Consider the following 21652-nt stretch of genomic DNA (forward strand, 5'->3'; position numbering starts at 1 on the left):
AGGTGTAAAATGTCGGTGGGAGCTGGAGCCAAGCGTCTCCGCTTCTTTCTCTTTTTTTTACGTTTCAGGGCTCATTGATGGGCATCGTGTGTTTGGAGTTTAGATGGAAAGGACACAAAAAAAACTTGTTTTGGTAGCACTTTTATCTTTCGGAGCTGCAACTGTCTGACACATTTCAACCAATTCTAAAGTCGTAATAATTGTTGTCTGTAATAACAGAAGGGATAAAAATATAAACAAATTAAATCAATGAAGCATGGCACATTTTATTATGATGGCTGACAGAGGGCTTTGTCTTTTTTTTTGTCCTTTTTTTTTAAATGAACATCTGCTGTTGTTGAACCACAGAACTGTATCTGCCTGTGTGTGTGTTTGTGTGTGTGTGTGTGTGTGTGTGTATATGCATGTTTGTGTGTCTGTATTGGGGGGCACAGCTATTTTGTCATTTTCTGTGCTGTAGTAAGTAAAAGGCTCATGAATTGCTTAAAATAAGTTTCACACTTTTAGAAACTTGTTTTCCTTGACAAGAAAACCACTGTTAGAGCAAAATGTGACCATACAATTTCCTTGTAAATGGTTTTGATGGATTTTTGTATTTGGTGTATTTTTTGACTGTTCTTTATTGCAGTTTTAAACATATCTCACTTATGAATTCATCTTCCGTGTAATTGTTCAGCACAATTACATGTTGCAAAGTCTGCTGACATGTGAACTAATATTGTGTGAAAGTAGTTGATAAATGTATTAATTATACAACATTTTGTCTCTGTTTATTATTTGCATCATTATTGGCTGTGTTTCTGACACAAGAACAATTTATTGTGAAATTTGAAACAGTCAGTATAATGTGAGACCAAGGTACCTGATATTTGAGTCTTAATTTTGCTTACTGGATATAGCTGATCAGTAAGAGAGGAAGTCAAGAAATCTGTGACCACATAATGTGTATGCACACCCTGTTTTAAATGTTTTACAACATTTTTCCTTTAAAAAAAATGTTAATTTAGTAATAGCTCAACTATTGTTAAATCCTCCATAACACAAATCTGCAAAAGTATAGCTCCTTAGAATCACATTTCAAAAATGTTTCAGGTACATTTTAATATGTTATTTTTACTTTTTTTTTTGGCAAAATCCACTTACAAAAATGGAACTGATGAACAAATTTAACAAATTGTTACTACTGCTTTTGTAGTGATGGAAAATATCTTTTGATAAAGTACCTATGTTTGGATAAAATTCACAGCAACCATTAATCAGTGCAAACCAAAATGCTGTCTTCATTCAGCATTCAGCTTTGTGCTGGTGAGATCATACATTATTTTGTAAGTAGGTCCAGTTTAGGTTTATGCAAAAGATGTTTTTTTCCCTGAACTTTATCAGCTTCCCAGTGATTAATTTTGTGAGAATTATGTGTAGTTGTTTTTTGCTTTGGGGTTGTGGGGCATTTGACATTTATTAGATATCCATATTTAAGTATTTTCATTTGTTTAAAATGCATTCCCATATAGCATATTTACACCTGTCAAAACACATGTCTGGCAATGTTTTAACATGGAAATAACAGACTTAATGAGCCATTTCAGTTGAAAGCACTGGTTGCTTTATTCATTGTAATTGTCTCAGGACCTGACAACTGTATGTTTCCTCAAAACACTGCATTAATATATTCATCCTTATTCACTTACAATGGTTAAGATTTAAGATGTTAACAATATTAATGTTCATCATAATCTTCATTTTTTTATATCACTAATGAAGGGATGTAAATAGACATCTGATTTTCAGTAGCCAGCTGAAAAAATAAGACCTGTTACAAATGATGAATTAATAATTTTTCTAGAAAAGAGAATAGTAAATACAATTTTCTTGTATCATCAGAAAAATAAAACCAGACCTACATATGGAGGTCGTTTTAAAGATTCACTGGGTGTGCCTTTACAGATATCGCGTTAATTGCGGGCATCCGGGAAACGCCACGCGCTGGCGAGCTCTCAGTCAGAACAAAAAGTTTTGTGACGTAATTTTTCCGCGAAAATGCGGCGTGGTAAGGTCAGAAGCAATGAGAAGCACAAACGAAAGACTGCAAGCGAAGAGTTACTTAAATCCATAATCTACTTTTATTAAATTGACTAGTGTTTGTCTTTAGGTATGCTGATTCAATAGCATTTTAATGCGCAACTTAGTTCATAACCGGCGACTTGAATGCTACTGTTTAAAATATATGTCGGAAAAAGATGCTTCCTGACAAAATTTAATTGAGATGCGACTAAAACACTCAAGACAACCAGTTATTACCCTCGAGACCACCTTTTGTACAAAACTTATAAAACTATTCCTGGGATATTATACTGTTATGGGGTGTGTAAAAATAAAGTGCAAAAAGGATGCCCGTTAATGACAGCACACATTCACGCGCGAATTCAGTGACCGGAGAGAACATGGAACTTCACATGGATAGTCTCACGGGTCGGTAGACGTTCGACTGGAAACGGAAATAACTTGAAACACCTAAAACATCATTTAGCAGTGCTTTATTACTTTGCGTTTTATAGGTGTGTATAGAAAACGCAATTCTTCAGTCAAGATTCCAGTTAGTTATACTCACTTGTTGCGCTTTCTTTTACGCAAAGTCTTGAAATATTCTCTCACGAGCTTGACAGAGTGTTGTGTCGTTCTAGAGATAACAGTAGGTCAACAGTATGATACAGTAAGTTAGTTTATTTTGGTAATGATTTATTGAGGATAAGTAGGCGCATTACCGTTCGTTTCAGAGCGACGGGGACAGTGTATCCTGGGTCCTTTTCCTAGGACTTGCTGACACTCAGTTTTCAAAAGGATGTTATTCATCACTTAAATATTTCTTTCTCTGTTCTCACAAATGATTCGTCCTCATGAATGAAAATTGCGCGTCGGACCCATTATTTTAATCCTTTACTGATATTGCGAAGAAATACGTTGATTTCTTGACATAAATGCAATACATTGCCTTCCTGTCCATATACACATATTTTTTTAAATAATCACCCAATGGTAATACTGTTTTCAGTTGCCTGTGTTGTATCGGCCATGTGCATTTGTTAAATATCATCGGGAAGGTAAACCCACCACTGAATAATATTAACACTTTATATGCGCATTACTTGTGACAGTTTTGAGTTCAGTATAAGTTTGGTGACAATGATCGGTAAACCTTTTTACCTGGCATTTCCTGTTGGTAAATGCGTCCTCTTATTACAGAACACGCTTTTTGTCTGCTGGGGTATGCATCAAATCTACCCAATAATGGTTAATAAGAAGTTTACTTTGTGATTTCCTGAGCAATATTAACACCAGCATATTGATTCCAGATTGCGTCGAACTCGTTTGCGTGAACCCTTTCAAACTTTATTTGAGAGTTGCGAAAACTGCTTAAAGAATAAGACATTTGCTCGTTCATGACTTGATGATGGTTAAAATAGGTTTGTTTAAGCGCTCCTTCCGGGCACAGTGAAAGGTCCATTGAGAAAAGTCTGCCCAGTAACAATTCGTAAGCCTCAGTCGCGCGCAGGAGAACTATTGGCTATGCAAATCGTGACAACGGGGAGGAAGACAAAATGCTTTAAAGAGACATTTCCATTTCCAGACACGATTTCGCTGATACGGGGACGTCACTGATGTGCTCTGGCTGTATCGGACATATGCTGTCTCTCATGATCAGCGATCGCCGACATAAAGGGGCATGCATCTGTCTGGTTGTTTGCATGACTGGGTCTAGAGCTCCGTTTATTCGTAATGTTTCAACAAATAACGTTTTGACAACATTTCCTTGAGTAATGTAACTCAAAGCATCAGTATTGTTCATAACTTCTGGGAGGCAAAAGACATACTTCTTCACATTTAGTATTCGGTTATTATTTTATGAGTTTTCTATTTCTCATAAGTATGCAGATGTAAGTGTTAGACCAACGTGGAGTTACCAATACAGTATTTTAATACAGTTGGCTTAGACACAGGTCAACAACAAACTGTTATCTTGCACAGTTTGTTTCAAGTGCATTTCCTAGAAAGCGAGGCTATCACCAAGCCGCAAGAGTTACTGCTGTTAAAAAGATAGTTCTGGTTAAAGCGGGCTGTGGCTTTGGGATGGGCGGGGGAATGGGGACATTACTTTAAGTTTAGTACATCATTTGAAGCTCTTTTTTTGCTGGGGTTTCAACAATTGCAATTATCACTGAATATTTTATTGAAGGCTTATCTTAGTTTAATTCTTTCCATTCTATTTATCTCAATCGCAAATAAAATGCAGTTCAGTTCCTATTGACTTATTAATTTCAAATGATCATGACTCTCTTGTATGTCTATTTGTAAATAAGATCATTTATAGCCTTATTCATTGTAGTAGCGTGTTTCTGTAACATTTCAGCTTTTGGGAGGAGATTCTCAAATTGAATATGTGATGTGTGTCCAAAGGTAGATGTTTGCATAATCAGTCCATATGACAGCCACCAAGAAGATACATGCAGAATTCTGTAAAGAGACCAATATTGCTCTACTTTCCAGCAGAGGAAGAAAAGAAGAGGAAGAATAATGTGAACCAATAGTCTGCTTGCAAGCTTGCGTCACTAACGCAGTATTCATATGTTGCTAGCAAGAGGAAAGTAGAAGTAGAGCGAAGGGGGAAAGGAAAAAAGTTCGCAAAAGGAGGCAGGAGTACCCCGGACAGCCCTGCAGACTCGCTTTTTATGTTTTCAAAAAGTCTCTCTTTGCAGTCTTTTTGCGTTCTGCAACCCTGATATTCTTATTTTTCTTACGAATCATTTGAAAGCGGAAAGACTGAGGTATCATGGAACTGCTGTGTCTGGAAATGGACACCATCGTAAGAGCCCGTCCTGACCCGAATCTCCTGTATGATGACAGGGTCTTACAGAGGTTGTTGACAATTGAAGAAAGGTTTCTACCCCAATGTTCTTATTTCAAATGCGTACAGAAAGATATTCAACCCTTTATGAGGAGGATGGTCGCGACCTGGATGCTGGAGGTTTGTACTGAAATGCTCGACCAGCTCTCCATTTCCGTACTCACACCTCATTTCAAAACCGTCTTTTACCGACTACTCGGATTTATTCTGTCAGCTTTTCACTGTGAAAGGGAATAACAGAGTTCGTTCAAGCGTTTCCGAACAGACGGCTCCAGTTTAAAGAGCCTCTCTGTGTGTTATAATTCTGAGAATTTGTTTTGGACCAAATCTCTCGTGATTATATCTCAGAGAATTGGAATGGGTTCCAGTTTAAACGTTGTGACAAGGGCAATTAACGCCTGTTTCCTTAAGCATTCGGTAGAGTTGATATTGGAGAGAGTGTTCTGCTTTAAAATGTTATTTATTTATTTTTTGTATAAATATTTCCATGCACACGTATGCAGTTCAATGCTTGCCCCTGTTCTATACTAACTAAAACGCCATGTTGGTTTTTCATGTTGGTTGGACTTGATCTCTTAGCTTCATTCCATATAACTTTATTGTCTCACATTTATCGTAACAACTGCTTAAAAGCACATGATTTGACAGAAGAATGTCAAAACTATGCATTCATGGTTAACTAGTGTACAAATAATGTGACAAATATTTGGTTTTAATTCTTCTAAAAATATGTTCGCGGAAGGGGCGCGGGCCTCTCGTGCTGCTTTGCCTAGCTGATCGAAACCCGTAGCCCTGGAATTAAGTTCAATAACTGTCACATCTTTCGATATTTCTTGTCAGTATTTATTGAGAATGGAAGACAACAGTCTTGGGTTTATTTTAATGTAGTAATTGTTTGGTTGAGGCGAACGAAATATTTTTTACAATTTTTTTAGAAAAATATTTCGAATCGGTGGTGGCGCACTCAACTAGGACTGCGTGCCACTTCGTTTAGAAAAACGCGTTTTAACCATATTTAACATATGTTAAACATGCTATCAATTGTCGGGAATGGTGTGAAAGATGATGACGATCATTTAGATGTATAAATTGTCCACCTTGCTAATTTATTTATATTTTTAAATATTTTATGAAAATATGACGAATTTACAAAAACAGTTCCTGTTCTGTGCTGCATGGGTGTTTTTTGGCTCGGGTGATTGTGACTTGAATTCATTTCTTACTGAATGAACCGAAGGAATGCAAGTCTATTGGCAGTCTGTGCCAGAGATCTTTTTAAACCTTGAAAATGAGCAATTTAGAATTATTGATTACCTTACTTTAACTAGTGCTTGGAACCGATCCTTGACATCACCGTAACAGTTTAAATGCTTTGGTATATCTGTTTCTTGAGTATCCTCTGTTTCATATTTCGTTTTCACGTAATTGTTATTTAGTTTTTGTTAAACTCGTCCCAATTAATGATATTTTTATGATATTGATGTTATTTTGCCACGTGCCTCTTTTCCAGTGGGCTTATTCAGTTGTGTCATTTTTTGCCCAGGTCTGTGAAGAACAGAAGTGCGAGGAAGAAGTTTTTCCTTTGGCAATGAACTACTTGGACAGATTTTTAGCAGTGGTACCAACTAGAAAGTGTAATCTGCAGCTGCTGGGCGCAGTGTGTATGTTTCTTGCGTCCAAACTCAAAGAGACACGTCCTTTAACTGCGGAAAAGCTGTGCATTTACACTGACAATTCTATCAGACCGCAGGAACTGCTGGTAAGTACCTGATGTGTCACACTGCTGAAATGCTTTTCTGTTTCAGAAAGATAATCTAATCTTTTTTTTTTTAAGAAGGTGAGTGAAATTATACCTATCACTCCAAACTCCAGCTCCAAATGAATATTTACTTTGAAAATTGCGTGTTGACGCTCTAATGGAAATGCAATTATTTGTTTGATTGACCAGGTTACCTCACTGATTTATCTATACTGATAGGTAATATAGGCAGTACATGGGGGAAAAAAAAAAGTTAAGAGAAATTTTGCCTTTTGTCGCTGTTTTGTTGTGTACTCCAGTTTTCGGCTGTGGTGATATTTGTAATCTGGACCAAATATAAGGAGTTTGGGGCAGAAAAGTCTTAATCAGATGTCCTGACAGATGTCCTCTCTGCAAGAGGGAAGATTTGTTTGACGAAGTCTTACCGCGTTCTCTTTTGGTCTCTATTGCCATCTAGTGGCGGATATTTACTCTGTGGTTCCGTTCTCAGCTGGAGGCAGCTATCAGGTTCCAACGCAATCGGGGAGGAGCAGAGGGTTAGGACGATGTCTCTAACATTGGCTATGTACAAAGATTGCCTTTATGTGACTGAAACCAAGCCATACAAATTTCAGTGCCGCAAAGTAATTCTGTGAAGACAAATACAAAGTCTTGCGGCAGATGGGTAATTTGCATTTTTCACATCTTCTAAAATCTAGAACTTATCACACCGTGTCTGTCGGTCTGGGGAAATTTTGTTGAACAATTTTGCGCTTCCCTTTTATGGACTGGTTTTCAGCTTCCTTGTGCCATAAGAGCACTGACCATCGCCTAGCATTTTGTTGTGCTGTGTATTGTTTGTTTTTTAAAAGTGTTATAAGCTGCAGATTGCCAGCGTATACTTTCTGTGGCTTCTGCGGTTTATACATGAGGATTCAGCATGGTTTTGCTTAGCTCAGCACAGCACAATGATGGCAAAGGATTCTCTCAACTCTGCTTATTACTTTTCATCTGTCTCTCTATCTCTTTATCTCTCTCTCTCTGTCTCTGCCTGTCTGTCTGTCTCTCTCTCTCTCTCTCTCTCTGACTGTAATGGAGGTTTCCCTGGGAAGCCAAGCCGGCACTGATTGGGAGATGAGAAGAACCAACTCTGATTTGCTCACATCTCTATTATGGGTTATTATGGGATGTGAGATTTTAATTCTGATGGAGAGTGATATCTCCTTTTAATATATTACCAATTTGTTTTTGCGTAAGTAAGCTGTAAAGTTGTCAAAAATCAGCCAAAAATGATTGCCAGGAGAATGCTCAGAGAAATATTTGTTCCAAATATTTAAGCCTACAGAGTGAAAAGTTGACAAAATTTCCAGAAACTGCAATTGCTGAAAATGTTATTCTATCACTGTAACAGTTTTCAGCACAATAAATTGCACTGTCAAGCATTTAAGTCACACTAACACGGTGAAATCAGTGTTCTTAGGCTGTTGCAACACAGCAAAAGGTTCTGGTGACACTACTGATCTTTTTTTCTCTCTTTTCCTGTCTTTCCTCTCTTCCTCTATAGTCAGGGAGGGGTTCCCATCTTCTTATTTTTAACGTCCTTCAGAAATAGGGTCTATTTAAAGGGAACTACCTTAACAATGTCCGCACATCCACCATAGAGCCAAAGAGTGAATTGTCTGTATATTAGTATCCAGGGGCAGTTCCCAGCTGTAGCATCTGGATATTCTGCACTGCAGATCTGGCAGGATTCTTGGAAAGGAGGCTGTGCCACACACACACACACACACACACACTCACAGAGAGAGCAAGCTTATATCTACAGGGCTGAAAATAACTATACTGCTAAATATCCAACAGGGACTTGGGGGGGGGGGGGGGGTGGCTGTGGTCAGCGGGCCGTTGGGTGAAATGTCATTTCTTCACATTGTTACAAGGGGCTGCTGCTTAGCTGCGCAATATATATAGAAATGACGGAAACCGGAGATCAGCTGTAAGAGCCACATTTTTATCCTTGAAGCTGGCAAAGACTTCTTGTAAACAAAACCACATTTAGGGGCACGAAAGGAAGTGTTGCCTGTTAGAGGAGTATTTTGCAAGACTGCTGTTATAACACCTATCAACCCTTGGCTTGAATTAGAACGCTGACATGGGCAAAGGGCAAGTTTTTGCAGACAAAGTTTTTTTTCTATCTGTAGCGTCTTCTCTCTGAAATCCACACAGCTATCTGGAAGAGAGTTCTCTTGTGTTATGCGAAGGAGCAAAAAACATGATTCTTGAAGAAGAAAAAAAAATTTCCTCTAAATTAGGTTACCACTCTGCTGCTATTCATTAGTTAATGTGGGCATGTCACAGCTATACATCAGCAGTGAGAGAGAGAGAGAGAGAGAGAGAGAGATCTGACTGAATGAACATGACACCAATGGAAATCACTTGTTTGTTTCACCTTATTTTACCAAACGGAGGAATCTCCTCATGATTTCTCGGGGTTGAATCGGTTATTTGACGACAAATGCCTCTGGTACAGTCCTCCAGGGACAGATCCTGAATGACAGTGTCAATGCAGCGATTCATGCTCAGATCACTAGCTGCTCTCTTTATAGGTTTGCTTTGGGTTGATGCCTCTCCTCATAGTTTACATTCTCTCATACTTTCTCTTGGCATATCATCAGTCAGTGAGTTTATTGACTGATCACAGGGAGAGCACACTGTCAGACTTCATTCGCATATGGAACAACTCCCTCGTGATATGAACAGCGAAGAATGTTAGCAGGTTTGGGCTCTCGCGAATGACTCACCAACCGACCGACCGAAAGCTGACGTTGGAGAGGAAATGGCAAAGATGATACATTTCAGAGCGGTTGACTGTGTTGCGGTCGTCCTCTTTCTGCAGAAGGGTTGCGCTCGACCCAAGGCTGTTCCGGAACCGGCCTCGGTCAGGAGGCCCAACACGAGGTCCGCAGGACTCTGGAGTTAAACGCCCGCCGGTTTGGGCCGTCTCATGACTAAGTGTGTGTGTGGTTTTCAGGGTAAAAACCACCTACATTTGAGCTCTCAGTCACAAGGACCGTCCCTTTGAACGCAATTTTTCCCCAATTAGTCACTCATGGCTTTGTTATTCATCCCAGTCATGACAGGGAGCCAGGCCAGTTACTAAGGACCTGTTCTGTCTTTATCATTTTTCTTTTTTTTAATGACATCGTCCTTTCCTTTCAACTTAATGTCGAGTCAAACAGTAAGGCAACTGTGAAATTTAAGTGCAAGGTTTGAGGTACTGTTATGGAATCAGAAATCTTCCATTAGGAAGAGGGGATGCTTGAAAGTGTTTTTATTTCAAGCATTTCCTTATATGTAAGCATTGTGTGTTTAGTATCAAACGCTATGGAGGATTCTACAGTCCCCGTGCCAAGAGAATTTTGTTTGAGGTTTTTTTTTTTTTTTTCAGGCATTTGTTTTAAGTACATTGCTGCAAGCCTCCCTGCTTTAAGCCAGTGGCTGTTTTATACGATCATGTAGAATAATGCATTTACACGCAGCCAAAGGCAAGGTGCTACAGTGAACAGCCGCATACTGTCTGAACATGTAAATGATATGAGTCGAACGCATACTTTGCGCACGTTGACTGGAGAAACTTATACAGCATAACAAGAAAAGGAAAAAGTAACAGGAATGTAACACCGCTTTATTGTGGTTTCATCAGTTTTAAAGTTTTTTTTTGTTTTGTTTTGTTTTTATCAGTTTGTCGTCATGGAGAGTAATGCAATGTTGGTGTCTTTGACTTTGGAAATGACATGAACAAACTGCACGTTTTCCACATGCCCTGCTTAAAGCATAATACACGCGTGAATGAAAGTACACAGAAAATGTTTGCTGTCATCTTCAAGGTCATGCTGAATGGCCTGAGCATGTTATATAGGTATCGTTGTGTTAGTATTTTATACTGAGGAAATTTAAAGAGTACATTTTTTGTGGGAGAGGTACGTGAGCCTACACACACACACACACAGTCTCTCTACCAGATGTGTTGACATTGCAGTTAGGTCAGTGATGTTGGTGTATCAAAGCTGCACGAACCAGAGCCGGCTCAGTGCTGTTTTTGCAATGAGACAGCCAAACATTAGCCCTGCGCTGCCCTGTGGCCCTGGGGTATCTGACACAGAGGCAAGAATAAGGTCAGTGCACATCATCTCCAGCCTGAGGCCAGTTCTCAGAGCTCCAGAGCTGTCAAAGCCCATCGCAACATGCCAGAATCTGGTCTCAATCCAGAAGTTATTTCAGATTAAAAGAGAGAATTTCACATATTGAGATTATATGGGGCATGAACATAGGTGGTTATTAAAGTCCTTCTGCATCATAACATGGGATCTTCCTTCGATGTGATGGAAGTTTAAGATTGTATGCGGACACACATGTGGAACAGCTTTTCAGTGCTGATTAACCTTGTGTCAGTCTGTCAGATGGGAACAGCCCCCGTGTTCCTAAAACATGGACTTCTTTCATTTTTCTCTCCTTTGATGAATCACTCTGAGGTGAATGGATACAACAGGATCAAGCTGCAGTATGTATGAATGGCTTTTCAGGTATTGCTATGGAAATCTGGATTAGAGCAGGACCCTCAGAAGAATTTTGGTGTTTTGTTTGATTGTAAGCCCTGGATCTTGGTTAGGTAACTATTTTTGTAGACTAAAATCAGAGGTAATGGTAGAGGTACTCTATTTTGATTGTTCATGTGGTTGATAATATCCCCCATATTTGAAGAAAAGCTGTCATTTTCCCCCAGCGATCTTTTAAGAAAAAAAAAGCACCTTAAAATATATTACGCCAGCATAACATTCTGAATTTTTTAGATACTTTAAAGACATTTTACTTATCGTCAGTGCCTCAGGCATGGTTTTTTTTTTTGTGTGTGTGTGTGGAAGCATAACATTCAAATGAGCTTCACCGTAAATCAGTTCTCTGATGTGCAGCTGCCTTACTCTCTTTCTCTATCTCTTTTTTTGTTTCTTTCTCAGGAGTGGGAGTTGGTGGTCCTAGGGAAGTTGAAGTGGAACTTGGCTGCCGTCACTCCCAACGATTTTATCGAGCACATCGTGAGGAAATTGCCGCTGCCCAAGGACAAACTGGACCTGATCCGCAAGCATGTGCAGACCTTCATCGCCCTCTGCGCAACAGGTACCATACCTCGGTCAAAAGCCGGACTCAGTGGTTCAACGGTACCAAAAAAAAAAGAAGGGTCAAATTTCTGTCCTCACAGGCTAGTGCTGCTGCACAAGTTCTGCTACAACAAACTGGTGGAAGGGAACAAAAAGTGTTGCTGTAAATGAATTCACGTGAAGGGTTAGGTGTTAAGGAGAGCTTTCAGGATGGTATTTTAACAGCAAAGGTTTCACTGAGCAAAAGCACCATGTCCCTATTAGCATAACATCGGTGAACATATCTAGTTCCTGCATTACTCCACCCTTCTAATGCTGTAAGCCAACTGGTCTGAGATGGTTTTGAAACTCTTCTCAAAGAACAGTTTTCTCACACATACAAATTTTTTGACTCAGTGCCTTCAGTGTGCAGTATCCACCCTAAATCAAGCCCTTGTTTAAGGTGATAGAAGAGGTTCTCTGCTCATCCCAGTGCTCACAGTACCTTTTATTATATTCTTATAATGTGCTCCTCTCCATATCTCAGCTTTGGATGAAGAGCAATAATGAATTCACGATGAAATATTGAAATCATAAAAAAAAGAGCACAGAGTGCTGGACTAACTGACCTCATTTTTGGCGTTTGCATTATATTTGTCTTGCACTGGTGTTTTGTAAGTGTGAGTGATAAAATATCTGCTAAGTCAAGTGGGTGCTGATATCTTGCATCAACATTGCAGTGAACATTACAAAATATCCTAATTTGCCACTCTGGAAAAAAAAAAAATTAAAAAATTAATAAACCCTGAAATAGTAGAAAACTGCAGAGGCGCAGTAACCATGGTAACCTCGTTCAGGTTGCTGTCACGGGGCAAGTCACCAAATGCCACTGCCTTACCTTCATGGCAAAATATGTGAACTTAAATAGCAATGAGTCAGAGAGAGAGAGAGAAAGAGAGGGAGGGGGAGAGAGAGAGAGCATTTGTATAGAAGGCTCATGTCCAGAGCATTCTTTCTCTTTTTTGTCCTGTTGGTTGGTAATGTTTTGAGGGCATATCATGACCACAGACAAAGCGCACTGACACTTCAAAGGACAGTGGTGGTCAAGTCTGGGGGAAAAAAAAAAAAGAAAGTCTTTGCATTCATGTGTCTGCTCCAGAAACAATGTCTGCTCTCCCTCTCTCTCTCTCTCTCTCTCTCTCTCTCCCTCTCTCTGGGCATGGGAATAGGTATTGTGTCTGCTCCTGGAGGAGAGGTGGGAGAAAGAGAGAGAGAGAGAGAGAGAGGGAGGAGGAGGAATATATTGTTCTAGCCGAGCCAAACGGTGAAGCATGTCGTGTTTTCATATCTCATCCTCTCTTCTCACGCCTCCCAACTTGCTTGAGGGCATGAGGACTTTCCCATGTTATGAAGTCTTTCTGAAGCTGGTTCTCCCAGTCTTAGCATGTGCCCTCTTACCATTTGGGATGAGGGTGGTGGAGGAGGTGGGGGTAACGGGATCCAGAGCACCACCCTTAGTCTCTCTGCCTCAGGCCAGGCGCCCCCTCTTCCTCCCTAGGGTAGCTCGGTTCTCCAACCTCAGGAGGAACTCGCCGAACCCTTAGCTGAGAAAGTTTGATGTGTGATAGTTAGAGGAGTAGAGGTTGGGAGGGGTAGGTGACAGGTCTCTAAATAGGGCACTTTTGATGTGGATCTTCCTTACGAGTTGTGCAATAGACATACTAAGTATGTTGTTGCTCCTGTCAGAAAGTGTTCTGACAGGAGACATTGATGGTATCCATGAGAACTGGCGCAAGTCCCATTAAAGACACCATGTGTATCCATCTCTCTCTCTTTTTTTTTCCCCTTTCTCTCTCTCTCTCTCTCTCTCTCTCTCTCTCTCCCAAGTCACCAGAGATATTGCAGAGAAAGGAACGCCTTTCTTTTGGTTATCATATTCATTTCTGTGTAGACTTGTTGTGCAAGAGAACGATTGCACTTTGTCCCCGATTGCTTCAATGAAGAAGCCACAATAAATTTGAAGGGTCTTGTGGACTTGTCTTTGGAAAGTCATTAAGAGACCTTGAATGGAGATAGTGGGGATTAGGAAAAGTTTTTAGGGGGACAGCTCTCTTTAGAGTTTGCCTTCTTCTTTTGAGAAATCGCAGTTGGATCCATGCTGTCATTACTAAATTCTCTTATGTGTTTTTCAAGGCACACAAAATTTCCCCCAGATGTCAAACAGGGGAGACAGGCAGAGGGCCGTGTGAAGAATAACTCCAAGAAGACTTTTAATTGCTAAGCAGACGATGAAGTTGCTGCTTCTCTTCCCTCTATGTTTTTTGTGTGTGTGTGTGTGTGTGTCTTCTGGGAACTCAGCTTCTGTTCTTACTGAGTCTGGCATAAATCAAGGCTTCTGTTTCTAAAAAGAAGTAGAGGAAAAAAGGAGGAGGTTTGGATAAAAAAATAAAAAAAAAGACAGCTAATTTTTTTTAATGGTCTTTCGCATTTGATGAAACAGTTCCGTCCAGGGCACTTGATGGAATTTGGTTGAATGGCACAGTCCAGATCGGTATTAATTAATAATGCGGAGGGGCCTTTCAAATCTATGCAAATGGCCCCGGCGGGCTTGAGGCGGACAGAGAGGGAAAAAAAGGGACAAAGGAACGCCCCCCCCCCCCCCCCCCCCCCCCCCCTCTCATTTCACATGCAGAGCCGTGTTAGGATCAGCTCGGAAGGACCGCTCCGAAAGGAAACTTCAGCATCTCTTCAGAGCGGCGAGTCAGTCTTACGACTGCACACAAACAAGCTTATTAAAGGAGATTATACCCCCTTTCTTCCACTGGGACACCCAGGAGCACTCACTGCACTCCTCCTTCCCCTCAGATGACCAAAATGAAGCAGGAATGAATGTCAGTAGCACACAGGTTCTGAGATTTGGACTGACTGATAAACTGACTGAAGAACACAATTGTGCTGTCCGTTGTCAGTGTAGTGAATGTCTTGATCAGTGTGTATGTTCATGTTTGCGAGGGAAGTTCAGAAAGAGCAAGATTCACCTTAACCTAGGCAGTGGTCCTCAACTCCAGTCCTGGGGGGCCACTGTCCTGCATGTCTTTGTTTCAACTCTTCATTATCACAATTAATTGCGCTAATCAAGGGCTTGATGATTAATTGATCAGTGGAATCAGGTGTGTCAGTCCCGAGCTCAGGAGAGTTAAAACGTGCAGGACAGTGGCCCCCCAGGACTGGAGTTGAGAACCACTGGCTAAGGGCAGTAGTGAGTGGTAACAAAGTTCTTATTGAGTATGTATCTAGTTGGAAGCATCCAAGCAAAATCTCCCCATTTTAGTTTTTAGAGCTAATGATGTGTTGACAGTTCAGTTCTGTGAATCCTTGGACAACAGTGCTAGCACAAACAACTTTCAGGCTTAGCATGTCAACAGACTTCACTGGTTTGTGCAATATTAGGTGGTTTCCATTTGTATTTTCCCCTCTCCCCTCATTCACATGAGACCAGACATTACCACACCTCCGTTTCATACAGTTTGTCCATGGAAGAACCTCAGAATTTGATTCCTCAGAGCTGACAATGAGATGTCTTCCTCTTAGCATGCCTTAAAACATTTCCTTTATCCAAACAGCAGGAAGCTCCAAGTTACAGTCTTCTCCCAAGAATTTCCTACATGATGTGTCATCCAAACACCACACAGTTTGACGTTCTGTTTGCCAAGCAACAGTAATCGAGGCCACATTACCCAGCTCTTAGCAACACCATCTCAAAGGCTAATTGCTAATGGTAATGCTAACGTGACAACTTTTCCCACAGGCAGTAAATATTTCCAGCTTCCTCATCTACTCTCATCATAATGACTGTGGTGTCCCATCTTCAGCAAATGTTCAAATTGCTTTTTTTCTTTATATAATTATACAAAACAGCTGCAATGAATGTTTGGGATCAAATAAACATTAATGGTCTTTTGATGGGAGATGAGGTGTTCATCACACAGATGCTATGCTAGCACAGCAGGATATTATGGGTAGAGACTCTCTTTCCAGTCCTCAGCTATTTGTTGCTCTTATCTCAGAAGTCCCACAGGAAGATTAAATAAGTAATCATTGGCGGACACCAAGGGGTTCGACCTGGCTGAAAATTAGAACTACCAATTTTTGTCATTAGTGTTTGGAGAGGCCCCCACCCCGATCAGCCTGTCTGCTGTTGCTCAAGCCCCTCAGTGCTGGTGCAAGACTGAAGCAAGTTGTTAACAGGATTTTAACAGTTTAAGGAAGGAAGATTCCTGTTTGCAGTTTGTTTGAGTTATGGTCCTTTTGGCGGACTGACTCGTGCTCTTTTTTTAAATATATTTTATTATTTTTATTATGATTGATTAACATACATTGAAAGGTCTCAGAATTGCAGAAAAGAAAGAACTATTTGGATTTTAGACACCCAAAAAAAAGAGTGAGGTCACCTAATCCTAAAAAGTGTCTGGTCCATGATATCATTTCTTCTTGGCACCATAAAACTTTTGCAGTTGAGTATAAATTCTTGTGTGAGTATTAACTTTTTTCCTTATAAATTTGGTTCTACGATTCTTCCACAACTCGTCAGACAGTGGTGTCGTCCTTGTCATCGTAGGCTGGAATGCTAGTGTGTCCCTTTAAAAAGTGACCAGAGTCTCTTAAATGCTCAATAGATAAGCAGAGAGAGATTCTTTTAGCTAAGGAAGGCTTTCAGCTAACTCTCAATGGTTTTCCAGTCTGTTGTCTGTCTCCAGGCACCTTCATTTATACGGTTTAAATGTGGACAGTTGACAGTGATCTACTGCAATCTGCAGGTATGTAGTAGATCACTGACTACCACTACCCCCCCCCCCCCCCCCCCCCCCCCCCCCACACACACACACACACACACACTCACACACTCACACACACACACTTCCAGTGTTGTTTCTGTGTTGTCTTTATCAGGCAGTAAAGCTTCACTTTCCTCAAAATGGAACGTCTTATGAATGTGTGATTAAGCAGTGTGGAATTCAGGCAGTTGATTTATTGCTTTAAAATGATCGCTCTTATATTTGGCCATTTCTCAACTTTCCAGCCTTAATGAATTTACAAGTTAAATACAGTGCATCACGCCCACTCAGGAGCTGGCCCTTACGACCAGAACCAGGAGAGTGTAACTGTGTGTGTGTGTATGTGTGTGTGTGTGCACGAGGCAGGAGAATGGCTCTTTGAGAGGGGGGTGAGAGTCGAGAAGCCCAGACCAGCCGCCGCTCACTGGAAGTCTACCATCACAGGCGTCCCCACTCAGCTACGTACACTGTTTTGCCTCAACGCGCATATCAATGAAGGAGCAGAAAATACAGCCATTCTCCCCCCACCCCTGTCGACACCCCTCCAGCAGTGTCCGGCTCCAACGCCTGCACGCGCGGCCTTCTTGTTCTTCAACAGATCTGGCCTGTCCTCCTGGCGCAAATTCAGCAAGCCGACTCTCGCCACCCTCAGAGCTCACATAGACTGTGTGTGTGTGTGTGTGTCTACATTGTGAATCTCTACGTGTGCCTTTGTCTCTCTCTCTCTCTCTGTTTCAAAGGAGGAGGGAACGGAGCTATAAGAAAGTGATGTAATGCAAAGAGCTTTTTATCTTTGCTTTTTTTTTTTTTTAATCATTGGATGCAAACGTGTCCTTAATAAATAAATGGTTGGTTTGCCAACCAAAGCCGAGCTCCAAAGACATGAGGAGTGCATAATGCATTGCATTTATTTGTCAACACAGAGGTTCAAGATGAGAATGCGCCTGGCCCTGAATGTTAAAGAGGCAATACAGGGGCCTGGCTCCATAGCTATCAAAGGGGTCCACCTCTTTGATTCCTGTCCCTCCAAAAAAAAAAAGGAAAGAAAGAAAGAAAGGGGGGATGAAAAAACTCCTTCAGAGCCTTCACACACACACACACACACACAGAGTTTGCTTTGCAAATGAATGAATATAGCAATATGGTAATGCACAAGCTGTTTCTGTGCCTGTGTCCACCCGGTGGGCCCATAGGTGGCCCAGGAACAGAGGAATGGCTGTGAAGAGAGAGAGGAGAGAGAGAAAAAGAGAGGAGAGGTGGTGTTGTTGGGGTTGTTGTTTTCTTCTGCCAAGCCCTCACAAGAGTCTGGACACAGACTAAAGAATGATGTTCAGTGAAACTCTACCCCACGCTGCCTCAAACCCATCAATCCCCACCGCACCCCCAGGACACACACACATACTCCTTAGTTCCTCAGTCTTTGTGTGGAACTGTCAAGTTGAATTGGTGTCCGCCGAGAGAGCTGGAATGTTGCATCTCTCTGTTGGATTGAGATGAGGCGATGACCTGAGACAATGAAGCCACACTCTTCTCGTTCACTGCCCTCAGGCTAACCAGCGGCACCACTCCATTAATATGCTAAAAGACAGAAGCTACACAAATACGAACCACTAACCGTTGCTGCAAACAAAACTCGGGCATGTGTGCCCATTCAGCCGCCCCTGAGCTGAGGGGTATGCATCTGCGAAGGAAAATTGATAGAAACATTGAAATAGAAGGAGAAAGAGGAATACAGACAGAGAAAGAGGGAGAAACAGAGAGAGAGAGAGAGAGAGAGAGAGCGAGCGAGAGAGAGGTGGGGGGTCAAAACGGGCAAAAAAGACAGAGAAATCAATGAGGCAGGGGGTTGGGGTGGCGGAGGGGGGAAGAGTGGAGGATCCAGGGAGCAGACAGACTTTGTGGAGACTCCTTTTTCTCCCTCTCTCTCTCTCTGTCAGTCTTTCCTTTGGACTCTGGGCCCGTTCACAAGCTGTCTTATTTGCATTCTGAATGACAGTGAGGGAGCTAACGAGGTTATTGGTCTTTGAGACGTACGCCCGTGACCACACGTGGAAAAAGGACCTACAGCAGTGTGCATTGGCACAGGGACTGTGGCTCTTTATTCCCCCTTTTCCAAGGGCCACGGGGCTCTTTTTTTTTCAGTGAGCGCACGATTTACTGAGGAACTTGAAGAAAAGGGGCCGAACTGGGGACGCTGATGGGCGGGGAAAGTGGAGGGGAGGGGTGGGTTTGGGCAGGGTGTGGGGTGAGGCAGGGTGAGGCAAGGTGAGGGGGGGGGTTTGGAGGGAAATGATGCTTTTCATCTCCTTTCTCGAGTTGAGTGAGGCCTCATTATCCAGCGCTGCAGTCATTAGCAAAAAGACAGTGAACAGACCCAATGGAAAAGAGCTTATTGCTTATTACTCTAGCGTTACTTAGACTGGCCCCCATCACAGACCACAGAGACAAGAGCGATGGCCTACTTGGTTGTTTTCCTTGATTTTTTTTCTCTGTCTTTTTTTAATGCCTTTTAATGTATTGTACTCAGTACCTGCTTAACTTAATCCTTTCAAAGCTGTCAGTCACAAAGACCCTTGTCCCTCTCCTTTGGCATATTCCTCGACATTCCTGTGGAAATTTGTCTTCCATGCTTTGAAAGACATTCAGAATTCAGAAGCATGATTCAGAAGCATGGCAGAAAAAAAAAATCAAACCCTGTTTTTTGTTGTTTTTTTTTTTTTTAATTTCTTTTCTTTTTTTCTCTCTCTTTCAAGATTTCACCTTCGCCATGTACCCTCCATCAATGATTGCCACGGGCAGTGTTGGAGCTGCCATCTGCGGCCTGCAGTTAAACACCACTGACCATTCTCTGTGGGGTGATAACCTCACCGATCTCCTCGCCAAGATCACAAACACAGAAGTGGTAAGTACTGTTTCGTTTCGCTCGCTCTTACTTTTTTTTCTTCGAAAGACGTTCTTCGTAAGACTTTTTTTTTTTTTGTAACACATCTGAGTAGATTCTGCCTTCAGACTTTAGCCTAACATGTCCCAGCTGGATGACTTTACTTACTTAAGATGACTTTAGCTACTTAACTTACTGGTTTCTTATCAAGATGAGTCAGTCGATACACATTTACCCACTTCAAACACACACACACACACACATACACGTCTTTTCCTCTCTTCAGTAACTTGAAAAACCGTGAGTCATGCTTGCATATCCTCTCTCTCTATGATGCATCAGGACTGTCAGGCATGGATTAGACACTTGGTGGTTGAGGGGAAGTTTTTGGAGGCTGACTATGCATTAGTCTATGCAAGTATTAAAGTGACATGTGGTAGTGTGCGTGTGCGTGTGTGTGTGTGTGTGTGTGTGCGCGTGTGTGTGCGCGTGTGTGTATTTGAAACAGTTATAATGTGATTTCTCGGAGGTGTATCAGAGAGGGTCGTAATCAGTTCAGTTCTAGAAATCACACACCACATGTCAAGAAGTGTCTCTATATGCCTGTAAGAGTGTGTGTGTGCGTGCGCATGTGTGTGTGTTTGAGTCTCGAGGTTTAGCAAGGTTAGTTTAGTCTTGTCCTGCAGGTCCCCTTACATGAAAGAGAGCTTAATCCAGGCAGAATGCGGTGCAGGGGCGGGAGGTAGGGAGCGTGGCCAGGCAGCCGTGTGGCTCTGGTTAAATGCCATACCAGGGCACACAATCCAAACACAACCAGGGCCTCAGCTGCTGCTGTGCTCCAGAGGGGCCTGGCTTTTGTCAGGATAGGGGTATGCTCTTGTCTGTCTAGTGCCTGTGGGTGACTGAGTTTGTGTGTGTGTGAGTTCTTGCAGCAAATGTTTATCTGTGTGTGTGTGTGTGTGTGTTCTTGTATCAAATGTTTATTTGTGTGTGTGTGTGTGTGTGTGTGTGTGTTCTTGTATCAAATGTTTATTTGTGTGTGTGTGTGTGTGTGTGTGTGTGTGTGTGTGGGTGGTTGTTTAGTAATGGTGATTTTGTGGAGGTAATAGCGCTGAAATTTGGAACAAACTCTCTGGCGAGAGAGTTCACCTTTTTGTCTCTGTTTGCAGGTCAGTTGCAGGGGTGTAAAGGCACCCGGCCCCTGCTGTGGGCACAGTGAGAGCTCCATTGGCAGGGCTTAAAAGACAGGGTGTAAGGGTTCCCTCATTTACAAAACAGGCGTCTGCCCATTCACTCTTCAGCTCAGTCTGAGCTTTACTGGAAACGAAATGGGGACAGAACCTGACTGTTCATTTGTATGGGGAGATCAATACACACATGCACACACGCACACACACACACAAACACACACGCACACACACAGAAGCGGACAGATAGACAGACAGTCACACTCACACACGTACACGCACAGACACACAAACCCACAGAGACACACACACTCATATACACAGACACAGACACACACCCACAGACACAAACACACACTGATCCACAGTGGCAGGGGACGGTCTCTCCAGGCTGTCCCGTGGCAGAGGATAGATGGAAGAAATAGATTAAGTGTGAAGAATCCCGTCGGGGGTAAGTCAGTGGTCTGTCCTGACCTACAGAAGTTAACCCTCTTGCCAACAGCCTGTAATGCAAAGCTGCTGTAGTGGCCAGTGGCCCAGTGTGTGGCGTGTGAAGTTTTGCACCATAGCAGAGGAAAAACAAACAGTGGCGGGCTGCAGCAAAAGCAGGCTGTGTGAGACGGGGAGTGTGAGGTCTCAGGCCCAGGGAACGGGCTGCTCAGCTTCTTGGATGTCTTTAAGCCATACCTTTGGAAAACATGAGGGGTTAGACTGGGAGGCCTTGTGAGTTCTTTGGGATTTTTCTTGTTTTGTTTTTTTTTTCATGTACATTTTTGGAGTAGTCTGGGAGGTCACAGCAGTCCATGCCCAGGGCCTCTACCCCGACACCCGCATCACGTTTACATAATAATGTGTAAAGCGTGGTGTGTGTGTCTGTGTGAGTGTATGTGTGTGTGCACATGTATATTTGTGTGTGTGTGTTAGGCAGGGAAACAAGGAGAGAGAGAGAGAGAGAATGTGTGAGTGTCTGTGCGTGTTT

The 21652-nt window shown here is 42.0% G+C and overlaps 1 protein-coding gene across 2 annotated transcripts in view; it reads left to right on the forward strand.

The window, feature by feature from the left end:
• The first annotated feature begins 4661 nt into the window (after positions 1-4661).
• The window catches only part of ccnd2a (cyclin D2, a), a 21551-nt gene continuing 4560 nt past the window's right edge, over positions 4662-21652 (forward strand). The window contains exons 1-4 of one of the 2 annotated variants that reach the window (XM_030771229.1): positions 4662-5020; positions 6444-6659; positions 11651-11810; positions 19359-19507. In XM_030771229.1, the coding sequence (XP_030627089.1) occupies positions 4826-5020; positions 6444-6659; positions 11651-11810; positions 19359-19507 (720 nt within the window). In that variant the 5' untranslated portion in view covers positions 4662-4825. The remainder of the gene's footprint in view (positions 5021-6443; positions 6660-11650; positions 11811-19358; positions 19508-21652) is intronic. The other variant, XM_030771238.1, reaches the window with a different exon arrangement.

This window comes from Chanos chanos, chromosome 1 (genome assembly GCF_902362185.1).
Source record: "Chanos chanos chromosome 1, fChaCha1.1, whole genome shotgun sequence".
NCBI lineage: Eukaryota > Metazoa > Chordata > Actinopteri > Gonorynchiformes > Chanidae > Chanos > Chanos chanos.